General features: G+C 39.9%; 1 protein-coding gene across 5 annotated transcripts in view; it reads left to right on the forward strand.

Annotated features, from left to right (window-relative positions):
* The window catches only part of DCAF5 (DDB1 and CUL4 associated factor 5), a 75,067-nt gene that overhangs the window by 48,593 nt on the left and 5,640 nt on the right, over positions 1-20,834 (forward strand). For all 5 annotated transcript variants that reach the window (XM_042791279.1, XM_042791280.1, XM_042791281.1 and 2 more), the window contains exons 7-8: positions 6,438-6,504; positions 17,650-17,777. In XM_042791279.1, the coding sequence (XP_042647213.1) occupies positions 6,438-6,504; positions 17,650-17,777 (195 nt within the window). The remainder of the gene's footprint in view (positions 1-6,437; positions 6,505-17,649; positions 17,778-20,834) is intronic.

Here is a 20,834-nt window from a genome sequence, read left to right on the forward strand (position 1 = left end):
CAAAATAGTATAAGCCCTGTTTCCTTAGGAAACCTCCTTGGTTTTATGTTCTTTATGTAAATGGATTCCTTCTCCAAAGTGCTTATTGCTGTGTATTTCAGTCTCTTTTGGACAAGTAATCAATATTTTTCAGACTTTAGTGATGCTTCATGTCAAACTGTGGTGTCTGCAGTGCAATCCCACCACAGAGATGTCCAAGGCAGCTCTTTTCATATACTCTAGAGGAGTTAAGTCTTCAGCCTATCAGACTGTCACCAATCCAGGTTCTTTATCTGTTGTCATAGGAGAGAAAGCAAAAGCCTACGCCCCACCTATGAGTTATATTATGTTACAGGTGATATATGGAGGGACTGTGTATCCTGCCTCTTAAAGGAGCTGTGCAAAACACCAGCAGAACTGTTTCAAATTTGGATGCCTCTGTGCTTCTTCCCCAGCATGTAGATTTTGCATGACTTCAAGAAGCTAAGGGACAGCTCACTAAAAGCCTGACTACTCTGATCTTTTCTGCCCCAAGGTTCATTGGCCCCTCTGAGGAAAGGACAGACATGCTCAAGTGAGTGGGAACTGAGATTTAAGATGTTTAGTCTTTTTCAGAGCTGTCTTGTTAGTAAAGCTGTAAGCAACAGCATGGAATTTGAGTCTCTCTAACACGTATTTTCCTGTTAGTGACTTAGCAGCAATCACTTCCCAAATGGTTATGATCTCTACCGTTATCCATGGTCTCATCCATTTATAATTATATGGTGTGATGGTGCTTTTTGGTTTGTGCTTTTAAGACAAGTTCTCCTACATTCTTATTGTTCTCCCTTACATTAGTAGGGCCATTCAAAAGACTTGCTGTTACTTTTGTAAAAATGATCCATGTCTCCTGGGCCCTTGTCTAGTGCCAAAAGCTTAAAAATATCTCTGATATGGGTCATAAGTAAGAGAAAGTTTTATGGAAACAGGAAATGTGGATGTTGGAAACTGTAAAATAAGGTTTGATTTAGATACAATTTAACTGAAATACTCCATACTCAGTAGCACCTGAGGAAATGTAGCTTGTGGGATTTTGAAAGCTTTCAAACTGGCAGTGTTAAGAAGAAAAATAAATTCCCCAGAGTGGTAGTACTCTGCAAAATGCAATGCTAATGCTACTGTTATGAGACTTATAGCAGCAGCAGATTAGATCTCCATTTATTTCTATCAACTGCTGTAATTTCCTTGGGGAGAGAGAAAACAAGAAGAGTTACAGTGGAATGAGTGGGGGGCGCTAGTCCAAAGTACTTCTGCCAGATTCCTGATGATAGTTAATTTTAAGGATTTTGTGCGTACTTGAAGCTCAGACTGAATTTGTGTTTTCTCCAGCAGCAGTCTAACCATGCCTGAGAGTTTCTTCCTTCTAAGGCAAACTTCTGAATCAGCAGCTTGTAGTCATCTGGAAGCTTTTTCCTGTCATTGTTGCTAACAGCTAGATGTAGAAGCTGATTCTTGCCTTCTAAAAAACCTCCAGTATTAATTATGAGCAACTGTTTTCCTGTCTAATCTAATGTTCATGTGAATATTGTGAATGTTGATTTCCGAAGTCCTGGTCAGATACAGCAGCAGAAATGCAGACAATGAAACAGGTGGTTTTGATATTGGTCTTCTCCCCCCAGACGTCTGAGCATCTGAGCTCCTCACACAGTGTCTGGTCTGATTCACAATTCAGCGCTGCACTGGTTCTTGAGGTTGTGTTCTGCCTGGAGTTTGTCTTTTGGCAGGGAGGGCCAGAGGAGAGAGTGCACACTGTCTTAGCCATTTACTTGTCTGTAAATGTGCATGATTCTGCCTCTCACTGGCTTGCCTCTGTGATTTGATTATCTGGGCTTTTGTTGTTTGAACAAATAGAAGGTGCTCTGCTAGGAATTACATTTTGCACATCCCCATAGGACTAAAAATCCTTGGCCACAATTAAAGTGGAGACTAAGCATATGCAGCATGACATTCTTTCATCTACCCCACCCCAACACCTTTTTTTTTCCTTTCCTTTCTGTTCCTTCCTTTTAAAGTCTACTCCATTCCCTCAGGATTTCAGTCTTATTAACTAGAGCTTGGTGCACTTCGTGGCAATTATTTCTTTGAAATTTCTAGTAGTCTGGACTGACTTGCGTTTTCTCAATCCTTATTCTCCAACTTTCAACTAGTGTGGAAAAATATTGACTTATTGTTATACTAATAATGAATGTATCAAAGAAATTGTCACAGATGACCATGTAAATGTCCTAGTAATGTCAGTCCAGCTGTGCTCTCCAGAGGCCTTGGCTTCCCATTGTCTTATGCAGAGAGTACTAGCTGGAATTGAGTTTGTTTCAGATGTCATGGAAGAGGCGTGTTTCTGGCTTTAGCAGCTTGGGTGTCTACTCTTGAATCTTCAGCTGGCACATCTTTCTTGCAATAGCTGCAGTCATTAAGTTGTGCTCCTGGCAGTCTTCTTGGTCTCTGAAAAGCCACGTTCTACTTCTCAGACCCATATCACCTTGTCTTACAGAAAAGAACAAAAGGAATGCATTGGAGGATTCAGTTCTATATCATAAGAACAGCAGGAAAACATGTACCCCAGAGGTATCCTAATAGGGAAAGAGAACAGAAAACAATGCTGTCTGCTACAGCAGTGGCAGTAGAATGGTAGAGACACCAAATAGTTGGATATTTTGTGGAATATGTTCTATTTCTGATAATTACTGGCAGAACTAGCTATTGAAATAAAACTTAAATTATGCAGAATTTTGCAACTCACAGCCCATTGCTTACAACGTTGACCTAGTGTAGATGACTTTATCAGTGAATGCTTTTGGCACTTCCTGATGGCTGTCTTGGTTGCAAGATTAAACCTTTAAGTACTTCTTCAGAACAGCTCAGATCCTGAGCTGAGGTTTGTTCTGTGACTGGACATAAATTGCAATGCAGATGCTTTATTCCTTTCTATTGATTTGTCTCTTTATTTGTTCCAGAATGCTTTGGCCAAGCGTGTGTGTGTGGTGCAAATATCACTAGGCTAGAAAACAGTAACAAAGCAAAGGACTTCATGATGCTTTTAAGTAGATAAGTGCTATTTCCACTGGAGATAATTGAATTGAATATCTCCAGCACTGGAGATATTCAAAAGCCATGTGGACATGGTGCTAGGTGACCCTGCTGGAGCAGAGTGGTTGGACCACGTGACCTCTGGAGGTCACTTCCAGCCTCAGACATTCTGTGATTCTGTGAACTACTTTAAGACACTTTGCCAATTTCTTTCTTTAAATTCTGCAAATTGTGATCACCTGAACTTATGCAAGTCCATGTGCTGAACTGAAGCTTATGTCTCTGTTTGTGGCCTAAGTTTGTCTTCCTGTTGGAGTTTTCATGAAGCTATGATGTGTGATGGAGTGTAAAGGTTTCAGGTGGGCACTTTCCTGACACTACCCACCTTCCCCCTTCTTGCCCCCAAACCAAAAAACCAAACCCAATCCACCAAGACAATTATTTCCCTTTTCAGTTTGATAATCTTTGAAAAAATTGAATCAGAAGAGAGCTATGGAGGTCATCTGAATTAAACTGCTTCTCAGAGCAAAGCATCTTCAAAGTCAGATCAGGTTGCTCAGGGAATTACTCAGGTTAATTTTGGATTTTCAAGGATAGATATTCCACTGCCTTTCTGGGGCCAAGTTGCAGTGTTTGTTACACTCCATCTCAACATGCTGTTCCTTTGTGCTCAGCTGGAATTTCCCTTGCTGTGACTTGTGACTGTTGCTTCCTGAGTGTCCACTGCATGCCTCTGGGAAGAGTCTGTCCCCTGCTGCTCTGTATTCCTTCAGACAGTGGGAGACTGTTGAAGTCCACTCTGTCCCTTCACTTTATCTTCTTCTGGCTAAATAAGACCAATTCCCTTAGCTTTTCCTTGCAGGTTATGTGCCTTCAGATCCAGTGGCCCTTCTGCACTCCCTGTCCAATTTACTAGTGTCACTCTTGTATCAGGGGACCCAAACTGGACACAGTACCCAGGTGTGTCCTCAAAAGTGCCAGGTAAGGGGAATAATCACTTGTCTTGACCTCCTGGTTACACTCTTGATAGGGCAGTCAAATTACCATTAGTCCACATCATTGCAGAGCCACTCTAAATTTTGCTTTCTCCAAAGCAAGACAGAGTATACTCGGATCAGTGATCTTTGCAGGTAGTACGTTCTTGTTCGGTGGGCAATGGTACGCCACATTTCCTAGACAGTTGGCTATTGAGTCTTACAGGATACACAGCGTGTTCCTCGGCAAATCAGTTTGGAAACTGATTTGAAGAGTCTCACAGACACTTCATTCCTTGCACATACATAATGTGTTTTCTCTGTGTTGTGTGCCTGGTGCAGGATATCTGAAATCTGTCACTTTGGAGACTGTCATTGTTGGTAGGTTTGTTTGATTTATGATGTAGAGAATTTCATATTGAGGAGCTGTTAGAACTTGTATAGTTTAAAAAAAAAGAAAAAAAGTGTTATGGTCATAAATTCAAGATACTGACTTTGTAGCTGTTTCAGAAGTCTCCATTTTTCCCCACATATCCTATGGAAACCAGTTGCTGCTTCAACCGCACAATCTGGTAATAAATACTAACAATTGGCAACATCTTTATAACTTTAAACAAGACTTTCTTTTCCACTTAGTATTTCCTGTGTAACAGAACATAGTAGAGGTGCTTGCTTTCTGATTGTTGGGAGGTTGCCTGTGTGAGCCCTAATCTGTGTACTTTTGGCACAGTGGCACAGCCTGCTGTGGGCTAACATTTATGAGCAGTCAAATGGACGGGAAGCACATATTCCTGGCACGGCCAGGTCAGTTTGGCAGAGGTAAGGTACCTAAGTGCTTGAACATGTTGGCCTGTAGAAATAACTTTATGGCTTGGAAAGGACGGGTCTGAGTGATGCAGAACTAGTGTGCACAAGTTTTTAAAGGAACTCTTGTTTGATCAGTGCTTCTTATCTGTCAGAAAATGAGCCGAATTGCATTCATAAGTGCTTACTCACATCCTACGTCCTTAAAAATAAGAGAAGGAATGGTTGGATTGTGATAGTAAGAAACCAGAGAAGGGATTTTAGTGGCTGGTTATTGCATTTTTGTGACTGGAAACATCCAAACACTGCACGAACATAATTAGCATTGCAAACAGAATATATGTGAATTTATAGCAGTTCTCTCCATGTTAGTGTATATTTTTTATTTGCTTCTCAGTCCTGTGTTATTCCAGGACTTGTCTCCTCGCTGCTTGATGTTAATTTGCTTGAAGAGTTTATGTATCCCTGGAGAATGGAAGATAGAAACCAGTTATGTTTGAGCCAAACAAAACAGAATTTGTCTCCTATCAAAGGTTAGAAAAGGGACAAAATTGCTCCATTTGTTTCTTTTTCACCCTTCCCTCTACCCTAAAAATAGTAATAAAATGAAAACCCCAACTTCTTGACTATACAGATTAAGCAGAAGCCTTAAGTCAGTTGAAGGCTAGAGATTTTACACTGTCTACATCGGTGTAACTGGACTCAGAATCTGCCCTCGGTTCCAGTCTGTGTCATCTCATCTCTGGTTCAGGAGAGAAATAAATGACAGGGAGTAGAGTTTATTAGAGAATAGATATTTGGAGACAAGGCACAGTTTGTGGCTTCTCGTAACTGAGAGGCACAAGCTTTTTACCACGTCAAATGTCACCTGTCATTCCAGTGCATGTTTGTAGTATATTAAGCTACTTCAAATTGCATATTGCCTGAACTTCTGGACAATTAAGAGATTGCTTATCATTCATGCACTGTTGAAAAAGGGCAGCCTTTCATCTCTTGAGAGTAACTATAAGCAGGAAGAAAAATTAACAGTATGATAAATATGAGGGTTTAAAACTGCTTGAGACTTGCTGACAGTGAATCTTTAGCTTTGGTTTTGTTCAGTGTTCAAGATTATCCTCAGTGACTGACTTTTGATGGTCTTAGACTGATGAGCCAGACATGTTGTGCTTGTGTGTAATGGACATGCTAGCTTTCTTCTTAGGTATGTGTTTGGAGTTTTCCACAGTAGTTCAGGAGATGAGGAGAAAAAGATTAAAGACTTTGACGTTAAAAAAAGACCAGAGTTGCAGGCTGCAAGATAGGAGAGTTTGATCTAGACATGCTTGTATTAAAGCCAACCAAAATCCATAGCCTTATTTAGCAAAGAAAACATACACTTTGGGCAGTAGGCATCAGATACATGAAGCTTGCTTTTGAATTTTGGCCTATTTATATGCACGCAACATTTTTGTGCTGGTACCTCACCCCCATTTAAGGGTAAGTTGATCAGCGAGGTGCAAAGAATTATACATTTTTTTTTTTCCCCCACACTTTTGATTTGGAGAAACTAGAGCAACAATAAAATAATTCAGGTGATATTTTGTGATAAACTGCTTTTATTTTTGTTTTTGACAGTACATCCTTTCGGGCTCTGATGACTTCAATTTGTATATGTGGAGGATTCCTCCAGATCCAGAAGCAGGTAAGTTTTGTTGCTTTGTAATTTGGGGAAGGTGGGGCAGGTGTCTGACAAATACTAGTTTGTTTTTTTGAAAAATTGCTCTTCTCAGACTCTGAATCTAGAGTAATTCTGGTGAAAGCTGGATGGGGGGAGGTTACAAATGCCTAATCCAGTCTCTGGATAGCAACAGCCAATGCCATTTGAATCTTCTGTTGTACTGATTTTCTTTGAATGTCTCTTCTCATATAATGATCATTTAAATCTTCTAGATGAGCTGATGAAGAGAATGAGCTGTAGCTGGAGCAGGGTGTCTTTCCTTCCTCTTATCTACCAACTTTGCTCCCTCTGAGCTGATCTGGGTTCACTGAAAAACTTAGTCTGTTACTAAGACATTCTACTTCGTAATGGTACTTGCAGCATAAAATGGTGCTGGGTTCACAGCGTGCTCCTTATAGCTCCAGTGTATTGGCCTCTCTTCCCCTCTTTCTTTCCTCTTACACCAAAATCCTCCAGCTGATTTCTAATGCAGAAGAGCAGTTATGCTCTCTTACTTTCTGGGTGAAGGAGCACCATCAGCTTGTGGAAATGACCACTTTTAACTCATTTCTCACCCTTTCCCACGTTGGGGCAGATCTGCTAAGCAAATAGCATGAGCTCAGATCTGTGTGAAAGTATAGCAGAGGAGTGTTAAAGAAAAGCATCAGTGTATGTGAGATTAACAGTAGTGTTGTAGATGCCACAGTTGGTCAGTGCCTACTTTGATGTTGTATAGGATTGTGTAGGGTTTGGCAATATGACACTCTAAGCCATACAATGTCAGCGTTCTTGTCTGTTGAAACAAATCACTGTGGTCTTTTAGAAGGGTGTTGAATCTTGATTGAAAGACTCAAGGCTTTATGAAATGTACTACTGTTTCTATTTTTAATGGCTCTGACAGTTTAAACTGTACATTTTAGTGGTATTAAATACAACTGAGCGCTATCCTGTGGTGTCAGGTGCTTTAACAATTGTGAGAGCAAATAACAAGCTGCGTTAGAGGTAACATGAAAATATTTTGTTTCATTTTCAAATGCTGTTACTCACAGCTGTGTAATCCACAGCTGAGAGGGTGACTAGCCTCTAAAAGATTTAGTTAATGGCAGGATTTTGAGATAAATGCCGTTCTTGTTTTGGATTGTTTATTTAAGCAACATTTGGTGTTGCAGTCCAGAAGTCCTGAAGATGGTCCTGCTAAATATACCAGTACCTTGGCCTTCTATCTTTGTGTAGGGTTTATAGAGACTTCTCCCTGTTTCCCTTTTAATTTGTATGATGTCCATTTACGTTTGACACTGGTTTACTACTACTAATAGAATTTCCTCTTAGTTAAAACAAAGGTTGCATACATTTAAATCAGTTATTTATCTGTAAGTTTTTGTGTGGACTGTAGAACTACATTTTATGCACGTTACTATACTTGTCGTGACTCCATTTGTAAATTCTGGATTTGAGATTTTGTGTTTATCTGGCTGTGATGTTCTCAAACTTTTTTCCCAGACAGCTGCAGGTTACAAACTTCTTATATGGCACCTTTGCACAAAGAGTGATAGCTAGAATTACCACAAAACAGTGCTGTATGTGTCTTGGTCAGTTTTCTTGTTTCTGGTTCTTGTAACTTGAGTAAGGGTGTCAGTAAACTTGCAACATTTGAGTTACAAAATTAATTACTTAATGTCAATTGCCCTCAGTGGTTGCCTAACGGCATCCAAAGATCCTGTAGAAGAAACCTGTATGTCTTAAGTCTCTTGTGACTTGAGCAGTGCCCCTATTGAAACATTGTAGCAAAACTAATTAGCTTTGTTCTGTTAGCCCTAAAGATTCGGCTTCTGTGGCAAATAAGTCACTGGCCATCCAAATTGCCCGCAATAGACTTGTGGAAGCTCTTCTTCATTCAGTTCTTCTTGAAGGGTTGTGCCTGTTTTGAATGTGATGAAACATCCTTTTTTAAATCTCATCCTGTGGTTCAGAGTAATTGTTCAGCTAGAGAGGTTGCTGTGCTTCCTTCTTGGAGAAAGAGCCTTTCTGTAGGGATATGGAGACCTTGGAAAGCTTCTGCTTCAGTGCAAAATTCCCTGTTCTCATGTTCTAGCTTAAAATAGAGTGTCTTTGGGCCTGTGATCCAAGGGGGTGGAATGTGGTCTTTCATTTAAAATATTGTGCAAACTAGACAGGATGATGTAATGTCCTGTACTGTTGGTTGGTATTTTAAATAAAAATATCTCTGATTTCTACCTTCCGGTTGAATTCAGACATTATGCTGCTATAAATATTTATGAGAAAACTCTCTTAAGTTATATCAGCTATTTGTAAATAGCAGCTTTTTTGCAAGTGTAAACATTTTTACAAAGCTGCAGCATTAACAACAACTTTGAAATAGATTATTTTGCTTAGGTACAGGTTCATCAAGTACTAGCTATCTAATGGTTAGAAACAGCACTACAAAAAAGATCAAGAAAAGTGGGAAGGACACACCAGTCCAATGACTGCAAGTGTATTTCAAGTTGGAGGAATGCAGTTACCTGTGTAGCTATTTTTCCAGGAAAATGGAGCAAATTCTTCTTCTCTTTTCCAAATAATTATAATTTAGAGGTGTGTTCCCATAGATTGCATTAAGTCATTCCCCCTCAGGTGGAAACTCTGCCAACAGTTTCGTTTGGTCCAGTTGTTAGACAGGATTTTTTCTGGAGCAGGGAGTTCTGTGAAAAAAGGTATTTCCTAATTGCTTAGGAAGCTGTTGAAGAGTTTTATTGTCTGTGTTCCTCCACAATCTTAGATTATTCTGAATAGGCCAGGATTTTCTATGCCAGAAGATTGGTTTATTTTCTACCACCTTTTGTCCTTTCTTGAAGATGGAATGGTTTGCTCATTTTTCCACTTTCTTCTACATCCAAGTACTACCCAGCTTTGTAGTGTGCTTCAGAAGTAATTGCCAATTGTTTGGTGAATTTGTTAGCCAATTTCCTCTTTAAAGTATATATCCCAGTTTTCTTCAGAGGCAGAGTTTCTAGCAAAATTAATACATTAGTCTGGCAGAAGAAAAGCAGTCCTGAGTTTCCACAGCTTTTACTTGACTCCAAGGCAAGCTAGAAGTGAGAAGAGGCATCGGCCCAGCAAGACAGTTAACATATAAACACTTCAGGCAGTATTTAAACCTAACTCCTATAAACATGGTCTCTTAGCTGGTAAAGAATCCCTGTTCAAGACAGAACCTGACCTGTCTTGTGGGGTAATAGAGGGCTTAGTAGACGAAATGTTTTGCAAAATGGAATTTACATTCCTCACCCACTACTCTGAATCATCTTTGCAACTCAGAGCTTGTCTCTTGCTTTTGAAATACTGCTCAAAGATGCTATGTGAGGGATATGATATTTGTTTGCAATTGAGAAGACAGTTGGGGATCCTTCAGTTTACGTGAGCAAGCTGTCACCAGACTTCTGAACTTCACTAAATCAGAACAGCAAACTGCATTTCAAAACATCTTTTTAATTCTTCCTTTGACTGTAACTGCTAGCAAGAAAGGGCCTGTCATTGTGGTCCAGTTGCTAAACTAATTGCACCAATTCTCAGCAGAACTGATGCAATTTTTCTTCCCTTTTTTCCTCCTCATTGGTCATTGTAAATGCAGACACCTCTAGGCTTGAAGAATTCAGCAACAGATCTTTTCACAACATTTGAACAGGGTTATCTCATTGGAGACAGCTTGTGCTTTAAGTTCTCAAAGTTACATGCTGATAAGCAAAGATGAATAATAGATGATTAAGTGTTTCTTAATGTCTTTAGATATTTTTGAGATTTTTATGTATGGGCACACATGCCTATGTACATACCAGTTGGGGGGGGGGGGGGGGAAGCCATCTGGCCCAATGGGGAGCATGCTCTGGAAGGTTTGTATTTTTAAAAAAATTGATTTTTCTGAGACGTGGTCGTAGTTTGTGTCTTCTTTCGGGACAGAGTTGACCATAGTGTGCTATGAACAGCTGGTTCATTATCACAGCAAGTAAGTGGTAGGGCAGTGTAGAAGAGATTCTTGTACTCAGTGGAATTTAGACTGCTTTCTGTGTCATGCATGTTGTCATACCAGAAACTTGCAGAAATGTTCTGTCTAGATGGCATTTATCAGAAAACAAGGCAGTGTAGGGTGCTTTGTAGTGCTCTAGCCAAGTGGAAGAAGGTTCAGCATCCATGAATGTTTCTCTCACTGGCCTTAGCATTTTTAGTGTCTAATTAAGCACTAGAAAGCTGAAGATAACACTGAGCACTGGGAGAGGCTGGAGAAGCCTTAGTCCCCAGCAATTAGCTATCTGATTGTACCAGAGCTCCTTCTTCATTCTATTGAATGTGTTTGCAGCTACCAGTACAAAATAAATGCGCAGACAAGCTGTTTTCACACCTCCATTGTCAAAAACAGCTATCAGTTCTGTGATGATTTCACGTATTTTATTCCCTTCATGTTCAGAAAGCCTAGTTGTTGGTAGTTCGTGTGGTCCCAATAACACTGTGAAAATCATTGCGACTTACGCAGTTAAACACACCAAAAGAGCAATCTCTCTCAGACCATGAGAGGGAACAGAATGGAAGGGGTGTGCCAACATTTATTTCTGTGGTAATTTTGTCTTAGCTTTCATATTGTTGTTCAGCTCTACTGCTGATAACAATGGGGAGGGGTGGGGGGGTGGGGGTTGGTATAGATAAGATGTAGATAGATATGGGAGATATTTAGCAGCAACAAAAAAAAGGAGAAAATATACTTATAAAAATAGCCACTACCACTACAGCATTCTACCTATTCTGTAGCTGTTTAAATATGAATTTTTTCTTTGGCTTTTGGAACCTCTGCAGAGGTACAAGGCCACCACGGGGCTGGTTCTAGGTGTAGGTTAAGCAAAATGGGTGTTTGCCTGGAAGAGCAGCCTGCCTGAGTCAGGTGCTGGGCCAGCCCACTGCTCCATGTGCTTAAGCTAAAGCTTTGCAAGGCCACAATGATCCTTTTATCTGGCCTGGGAGGTAGAGGGTGGGTTTGAAGGTGACAAAGGAAGCAGTCTGCAGATGGAGCTGGAGCTGCTTTCTTATGGGCAGGCACTCCCTTTTGCTTTCTCTTGTAGTGTCAGAAGTACTGAGCTGGAGTCCCCTGGTACCTCCCTCTTACGGTGCTGGGAAGAGAAAGGACCTCTGCCAGCCCTTGCTGTTCTCACCCCACATTTGATGTGACCACAGTCAGTTTTGCCTGTGCTACTGAGAAACCTTGAAGTCGCTCGGGCAGCTGCCAGAGCTGGAGTCAGACTCCAATCCCACTGGAAGGGATGCTGCAGGACCCTGTGCTCTCAGGGCAAAGAGTGCCTGCGTTTAAATCTAACTTCTCTACAGACAGGTCTCTGAGGAGCAAAGCCATCTGCTGGCATGTATTGTACGAAACAAATACAGGTGTGTGAGTGACCAGAGAAAGACTTTTTAAGGAGTCTAAGCATAATCCGTTGCACTGAAGGCAGAGGCTCTATATGCTATGCATACTTGCTTGCATTGTGCTGTGCACTTGCTTTCCAAACTATGGTATCTCTCTTCCGTTAGCGCATCGTGACTTCATACGATTCAAATTCAGGGCAGTGGTCTACAGTCTAAATGTGTCCTGGATTATTATTAATGAAAACTAAATTAATTTAAATGAGCTTTCTACTACAGTGCCAAGTACTACAGTAGAACGGTATGCTATGGCACACTGGCAGTAGCTGCAAATATCTGGTTCTTCTCAGGAGTTTTCAGCACTTTGAGTAATTCACAAGGCTTGTACGAAGTTATGCTTTAGTCTGTGGAACATCTTTCTACCTTATATGAACAACCAGTGGAAATTCTTTTTTGGTGTCCTAGATAGAAAGGACTTCTCAATTAGGTCATTTAATTCCTCTGTTACAAAGCCAGTAGAAGATTGATCCTTATCCCAGCAAGTTCTCCGATGCTTTTGACAGGTTTTTTTAAATATTCGGAACAGCATAGCTTCCATTAGTTTAGAGCCTGCTCTACATTTTTACAGGATTTCTGGGCTATGGTGCATTTCCTCATAGTCTATCATTTCCCTTTTTTCCTTATTCTTCAAATAATTATTTCTTCTGTTTTTTGGGGGGGGTTTTTAAACACTGCTACGTGTTGTGGAACTTGTATATGGGAAGTCAGATTGCTATCCAAATATCTCGCTCTCCTTCACTATGATCTACTAGTGTTTTTTAAAATGTGTTGGTATGTACCATCCAGCATGTTCTCAATATGTGAAATGTCAGCTAATTTGCATAAATATTTGCAAAACTGAATAATTAACAAGTATTTAATTAGCATAAAATTTAAAACATAATAAAGCAAACCAAGAAGTAATCACTTTGGCAATTTAGTAGACATCTACTATTAAAAGCATTGTATTATTCCTTCCTTCTGTCTGTATTGGAGCCTGCAGATAGTCATTGTGTTGCCATGGTATTCTTGTCAAATGTATGTAGGGGAAATCTGTTTTAAAAAAAATTACACTTCAGATTTAGCCTTTTATAAGTTATTTCTTCCAGCTGGTCATATATCGTAGTAGGATATTATTTAAAGAATTTTTGAGAATTTGTGTTACTTTTCTTTGGAGCACTTATTTGCAGGGTGCAGAGGAAGAGGGATTTTCTTGACATTTTGCTTTGCGTATCAAATAAATGCAGACCAAAAAAAACATCAACCAGCACAGCTAGAAAAACTAAACCACTACTCAGAACTGTCTTTAAGCATGGCAATTTTTGGAAAGTATTGCAAAGCCAGCTAGTATATCTCCATCCCTTCCCTCTAGTATTTAGAAACCTTCTAAAATTGGTATAATTCAGTCTCTGAGGACTTCCAGGGTTTTTTTTGTTTTTCTGTAAATATGATTAATAAAACATAGATGTAAGCTAATGGCTTCTGTATAAACACTGCTTACACATGTGGTAACTATCTAAGAATATAAAAGCTGTCTTGCTAAAACAGTTGCAGGACCTGTGCATGCCACTAAGTTGAAAAGCAAACAAACCACCCCTGCCCTCTACAAAAAAAAACCCAAACCTCAAAAGCAACATTTGAATGTCGTTGGGATAGCAGAGGCCAATTCTGCTGAAACAATGCAAATAAAAATACCAGTTCAAGAGAAGATGGCAAAAAGAAATAGAAATTATTACATGGAAAAAAGGAAGATGGCCTCAGGAATTTGAGCAGTTTTATGGCAAACCTGCACTTAATGTACAGATGCACTTTTTTCTTTTGTCAGCAGACATAAGCAAACTTAACTCACACTGTGAGATGGCTAGAAGCTGCATGGCTGCAGCTCAGCCTCTGCTGAGAGACCGGGGGGGGATTCCAGACAGGTCTGGACACAGGCATATGTCTGCCACGCAGATACACATGGAATACAATACCAACTTTGCTGGGATACTATAAAATGAAGAGACTGCTGTCAAGATAAGGGTGCAGAAGGCTCTGCATTAAGCACTTAGAGACATCGTTTAAGCACCTAGGAGTTGGTAGACTGAAATTACATCAGGCAAGGGATTGTCCACAAATGAGGTTCTGGGGCAGTCTATTATATTTGACACAGAGATTATCAGAGCTTTGCTGGAGTCGATGCATTTTGGTTTAAGCGATTAAAATCTCTCATACTGCTGGAAAAAGCGGACTGCTAAAACTTGTGATTGCAGCAACCTGCTCATAAGGGACTTTTCCTGTAATGGGGCAGTTGTTTTAAGGGACTTTGTAGGGAAGTTCATCTTCACTCTTAGAGGAGTAAAGTATGTTCTAGTACTATGTTTTCTCTGATTTTACTGTTAACAGCTTAAAAGGAATTTAGGGAACTTCAGTATTAAAGCAGAAAGATTTGGAGTTCATTCACAGACTCATAGACTGGTTTGGGTTGGCAGGGACCTTTAAAGATCACCTAGTTCCCACCCCCCTGCCCGGGGCAGGGCCCCCTTCCCCCAGCCCAGGGTGCTCCCAGCCCCGTCCAACCTGGCCTTGAACCCTGCCAGGGAGGGGGCAGCCACAGCTGCTCTGGGCAATCTGTGCCAGTGCCTCACCACCCGCACAGGGAAGAATGTCTTCCTTATATCCAAATATAAATTATGCTCTTTCAGCTTAAAACTGTTGTCCCTTCTCCTGTCCCTACAGGCCTCGGTAAAAAGTCTCTCTCTGTCTTTCTTATAAGTCCCCTTTATGGAAAGGCTGCAATAAGGTCTCCCCAGAGCTTTCTTTTCTCCAGGCTGAACAACCTCAACTCTCTCAGCCCGTCCTCATAGGATATGTGTTCCATCCTTCTGAGCATCTTTGTGGCCTCCTCTGGACCCACTCTAGCAGGTCCATGTCCTTCTTGCATTGGGGACCCCAGAGCTGGACACAGCACTGCAGTGGCAGCGGGGAGTCTCACTAGAGTAGAGTAGAGGAGGAGAATTGCCTCCCTTGACCTGCTGGCCATGCTGCTTTTGGTGCAGCCCAGGATACAGTTGGCTTTCTGGGCTTCAGACACCACCTGAATTTGACTACAGCCTAGGGAGAGCTGTGTTCTAGACATGGCATGCTGTTCACTTTTTATCCAGAACTCTTAGTGTATTGATAAACATTTAAAGTTTAATACCAGAAGACAGATCTGGCATTAAAGAACTGTTTTCACTGTTTTACTAGGAAAATAACCATGGGTTAATTCACACTGCTGACAGTACCACAAAGTGCCAACGACTGGCTTGAAAATGCAGCCCAAGATATTGGTGCCCTAAATTTGTATTTCATCTCCATTATAATTCTTCCTTTGCTTATTGTCTCTCTAACTTCTGAATCTTTTATAAGTGGTTCACAGGACATACCTTGTTTTGTGCTGAATTCAGGCAGCCAGAGTCCATGGATAGTTAACACTTGGTTTAGGCTTTACTTATAGAATTGGAAATGTTTCCTAAATGAATTGTCTCTTCATTCCCAAGGCCTTTTTTCCTGGAACGTATATCAGCTAGGTCAAGATTAAATGTGTTGAGAACTGGACTTGATGTAACCATCCACTGCTGGCTTGATTGATGCAATTGGATTGACAACTGTGCTTTGGCTAGAAGGAATGCTGTGGGAATAGGGCAATTTGCCATCAGCCATAAATGTGGTCATGAATGTCTGGCAGGGGCGGCAGAATGGAAGGATGTGAGGAATCTCATAAAATTGAAAAGAAAATCAAAAGAGACCAATTTGGCATTTAGTGAACTTGATCTCTAATCAGTTACTTCTCAGTCAGCTTTGCTTACACACTGGTGAAATCTTGCTCCAGTGGCTGAAGGCAGGACTTACCTTTGAACCTTTACAGAAAATACAAGTGTACCCAAATAAGAGAACTGTTCCAGGTTGCTCAGTCTCAATGCAGTTTCAGTGAACATTCTTAGAAGTTAACTGGAGTGCCAATCTCCCTTTTGGGCTTTCTTAATTTTAAAATGAGCCTTCATGCTATATACAAAGTTTTTAAAATGGCCATGTGATTTGGTCCTTGGAGTTACTTGTCATTTCTATTCACTTCAGGCACGTTATCTTTCTATCCCAAAGTGCCATGAGATACCAGTTTGGTCTGCAAAAACAGATTTGTGCAAACAGAACACTTTCCAGAAGCAGTAAAAAGATTTGTCTGCAGATATTTAGGAGTTGGATGACTCCTCATTTCTAAATCCTTATCATGGTGCGTACACATCAGTCTGGTCTTCAGAGTGTAGTTATAATGAGTAGAAAGGATAGAGTCCTTTTTCTAAGAGGAGAGGGGCTGAACACAAGCTCAGAAGCTGCAGTTCTTCATCATTTATGTAACCTAACATGGAAAGTGATTAGGAATGCTTTTTCCTAACCCCCCCCCCCCCCTCCCTTTGGCCCTTCTGTCTTGCTGCTCTTCAGTGTTAATGTAAGTTTTTCTTTATGAAATGTGCCTTGCAGGAGAACTCTGTCTCTCTGTTTTAGAAGACGAGTTGTTCAACATTGGGCTTGGGGCTTAAACCAGCAGCTACTTCAGCTGAAAGAGTTCCTTTTGAGGACAAAGGAGGACAGCAAACATCTTCAACGAGAAGAATATAAAGTTTACTTGTTTAGTGTTAAGATGACTATAAGTAGCACAGAAGCTAATGAAATTATTTTAAGGTGTGCTTATGACCTCTGAAATTGTAAATAGCAACGTGGTTTTCCTCTGAAGTGGTTTTCAGTTTTTACTTCCTCTCTTCTAAAAGTTTTGGTTTCTTTCACTGAAGATGTTAATCATAGCATCTTGGTTGATACTTATTTATTCAGATACACAGGTGTGTTTTCTAGAAAATGTATGGTTTTAATTGTGTGAATCTATGAATATAAAAAATTACTGTGTGACAGTTTCTTATTTTGGTGTATAGACCTAGTAAGAATTAGTGACCAAGCGCAAAAGTTGTCTGGTTTCTGTTTTGAGTTTTACTAATATCACAAAAGCATTTCACTTCAGCTAATTCCCTGCCTTGTGACAAAGAATGATATAACGCACTGGTCAGATGTTATTTCAGGTCCCTGTTTAAACTTGATTCACAGAAATACAAGTTGTTATAGATCCCAGTCTAGGGAAGACTATACCAAGTCCAGCTGTAATGTTATAACTTGAAGATTGGCTCCTTTAGAATCCTACCCATCAGAGTAGAGTCAACTGTGACAGTAATGAATTGCTGATTTAAAGTAGATTTTAGAAGAAAGAGTATAGCTATTAAAAAAGTCGACCTCTTTATTTGTCTCTGCTTCAAATTTACAAACTGTGAGCAGTGTCATGCCTTAGGCAATATGGTTTCACTGGTGATTTCATTAAGTATGTATGTTGTTCTTATTCACATACTTGACATATTAGGTCAAAAATCTTCATTGTTTGTTTAGATAGTTGAACTAAAGCTAGCCTCCAAGTCCTAATTTGCAGGAAGGATGCTTTTCCTCAAACTTGCAGTTTTTCATAGGGGCATTGCTCATAAAATTGGAATTCTGCAGCCAACGCAGACCTTAAAATAGTACAAAATAAAGCTGAAGCACATTGTCAAATATAATGCAACTTTAAATGATTATGAATGAAAGGAATATGAAGATTTAATCATTCATTTCAGTGTCTGCTTGTTTTTCCCCTAGGTGGCATTGGCAGGGTCGTCAATGGTGCTTTCATGGTATTGAAAGGTCATCGGTCGATTGTAAACCAAGTCCGGTTTAATCCTCACACTTACATGATCTGTTCTTCTGGTGTTGAAAAGATCATAAAGGTAAGATTAATTATCAGAAAACATGTTTTTTCAATATTTCAGGAAGAAATGCTTTGTTTGCTCAGCCTCCTTCTTTTCCACACCCATCCTGTCTTCTCATCTTATTCTTTTGTAAAGTGGTATGTCTCATTTGCTGGCTAAACTGATACAAATTTTTAATTGGGAATTTCAAATTTAAATTACAAGTCAATTTTAAAGGTTTTAGAGATGAGAGATAAGATCCAGATTTCCTGCATTTGTACCTTGAAAGGGGAATTTTTTTCCAGTTTCATTCTGTACATAGCTGAAGTATCATACAAACAGTCCTTCTGGGGAGAGTTTGGTCACAGCTGTAACATGATCTCCTAAGACTTCTGATACTTTGGGCTCAAATTTAGTAAAAGTCTCTTAAAATAGTATCACTGAGCCTTAGCCTAGCCTGACCTAGCTGAATTTGGCCCAAATACTGCCTCAGGAGCCCTCCTATAATTTTTGTGCACACTTCTGCATTGAATCAATTCAACATACCTTTCTGTGGCTTCGAGAGGAAATAGGACTCTTAATACCTTCCAAAATATGTCTTTTCTGAATCCTCTAACAATATACAGTATTTTTAGAAAGTTGATGCCTTTTTATGTTGAATGTAAAGAGATAACAAACTTTGTTAGGTTCTGAAACTTTCCTTCAGGAAAGTCAGCTAATATTGTGGGTGCAAGGCAGAAACTTTTTTGTAATTTCTAATACCAGGGGTTGAGGATAGAGAGGCGGAGGATTATGCTACACTACTGCACTTCTCATTCTGCCGCCACAGAAATTTTGCTATAATTTAGGTCTATCAACAAGATGAAAGAAACCAGAACGATTTAATTTTTAAGTACGATAATGAGAACTGATGCTGCTTCTAACTATTTGTTGAATAACTTCATGAAACTCTTACCTGCATGTGGCTATAAATGAGGTCATTTGAGTATTAGTAAAGGCTTTAGTCAGCTACAAGTTGACTGAATGAATTTGTCCTGCAAAGGAGTGTTTTAGTGGTCTGCAACTTATGGACCAGAACTGGCCCAATGCCTGGCTGTATCACTTGCATTATAGCTACAATCAGCACTTGGGTTCTGACTGTAGTATATCTTTCCTTCTCTTCTGTCTTCCACTGATACTTTGTTTGCTTTTTTGCTTTTCTACTTTTTTCCTCATCTGTGTCCTCCTGACAGGTTTGATCACAAATCTATCAAATATAGGCTTTGAACAAAAGTGCATTGAACAGCCTTAGCAGCTCACCAACTTTTCAGTTTCCAATCAGTCAAACTGCCACTGTTTAGCAACAGTTTTGCCAGAGGTTTGTTTTTGTTTGGGTTTTGTTTGGTTTGTTTTCTTTTTTTGCTTGGGTACTTGATTCACACAGCCTGAATTCTCCCTTTTGGATTTTAATCTGCTGACCCTTCACCCTATGAATCCTTCCTGCACAAGTGTGCTTGGACTGTTGGATTAGCACTGGTATAAACGTCCCTTGTGCTGCTATTGTGTACTTCTGATAGGGTTTTTACATTTTGTCAGGGGGTTGTTTTTTTTTTTTTTTTTTTTTTGTTTTGTTTTGTTTTGTTTTTTTGTTTTTTTCCTAGCGATTAAAAGGTTAGTTTGATTAAGGCTCCAGTCACAGGTTGTGTAACTCTTTCAAAGACACCTCTGCTTGAATGCTTCCTTAGAAGAGAACGCCTGTTGTGTTGCAGTATGTGCAATGGAACTTGTGTAGCTGCTCTAAAGAAACTGAATTCCTCAAACATTGCAAGCTAGGAACAAATTAAGGGAGAATTGGGGGTTCTTTATTAAGTTTATTAGCAAGCCAGAACTTCTTACCCTTTCGTTGTATGTCATTTTGTCTCCGCTTGTAATGTGCCTTGTTTGAGGATCAGGTTGTTTTAAGGCTCATATCTTGTCTGGTCTGCATGACTTCAGTCTTTAAAGGTACTGTCTTAGTGAACAGTGGTTTGTAGGTGACCCTACAATGGTGGTGGTTTCTTCGTTCCAGCTACTTCTGCATATAGGTTGGAGGCTAGTAACTGCCACTAGCAGAAGGGCAAAACAGGAAAAACACCACTAGCATTTCTGAGAGATTATTTAATGCATTGAAAACAGCTGGGAACACAAGTCCTTCCCTTGCATGGCTGTCTTTCTTTCCCTCATATAAATGCTCCATGTGCTAGCTTGGAGAAGTTGAGATGACAAGAGGAAGAGCCATAAATAAAGATTATAGTTAGGGGATTTTTATGTTTTCTTGTTTTGTTTGTTTTAATCGGTTCCTTAAGAAGTGTCCTTCTTTTTCCTGTCCTTCAAGTGTCTTCTAAAAATCTTTCTGGAATTAACTCACGGAAAGTAACTTCACTGTGGTTGGCTGGTATTCCACTTCCTCAATTGTAGAAACTCTGTGATGAATTAAAAATGTGGATGAAAGTAGTTGTTTGTCTGAGCCCTTAATTTTTAGACTACCTGGCCTAAATTTAGTACTTCTAGAAGTGAGGAACTGATAGCACCAGCATCAAGGCATGATACAGACAAGCCATTCAATAATTCCACATGCTTCTGCCAGCACGCTTGCTGTTTTAATGCTGATTGCAAATGAGATACAAATTCATCTCGGGCCTAGCCCTGCTGAAATTAATAGTATTCACAAGAATGATTTTGACCTTTGTCGTTGTGGTATTTTTTTCCCTTTAGTATTTTGTTGTAAAGCACCTGCAAGAATATAATTCAGTATCTCAGTGGTTTAGAGTTTGATTTCTGCTATGACTGAGAATACAATGGATAAGATGATGAGGGTGTGTGAATATTCAGGTGAGGAGGTTTCAGAAACCTAAAATAATACTCAACAAGCTCATTAATGGAGGATACTAGGTGCCTTGACTCCAGACAGTGTGTGCTGGACACCTCAACCCAGATGAATTGCCCTCCAAATCAGAAACCTGAACCTCAGTAAAATCGTGTGGAAAAGCACAGCTGTGAACTAAAATTATAATTTGCAGCAAGCGTTTGCCATGAGGGCTAAAGCAATACGAAGTAGAAAAATACCACTTTCCCCTC

This window comes from Tyto alba, unplaced genomic scaffold (assembly GCF_018691265.1).
Source record: "Tyto alba isolate M040663 unplaced genomic scaffold, T.alba_DEE_v4.0 Super-Scaffold_18, whole genome shotgun sequence".
Classification (NCBI taxonomy): domain Eukaryota; kingdom Metazoa; phylum Chordata; class Aves; order Strigiformes; family Tytonidae; genus Tyto; species Tyto alba.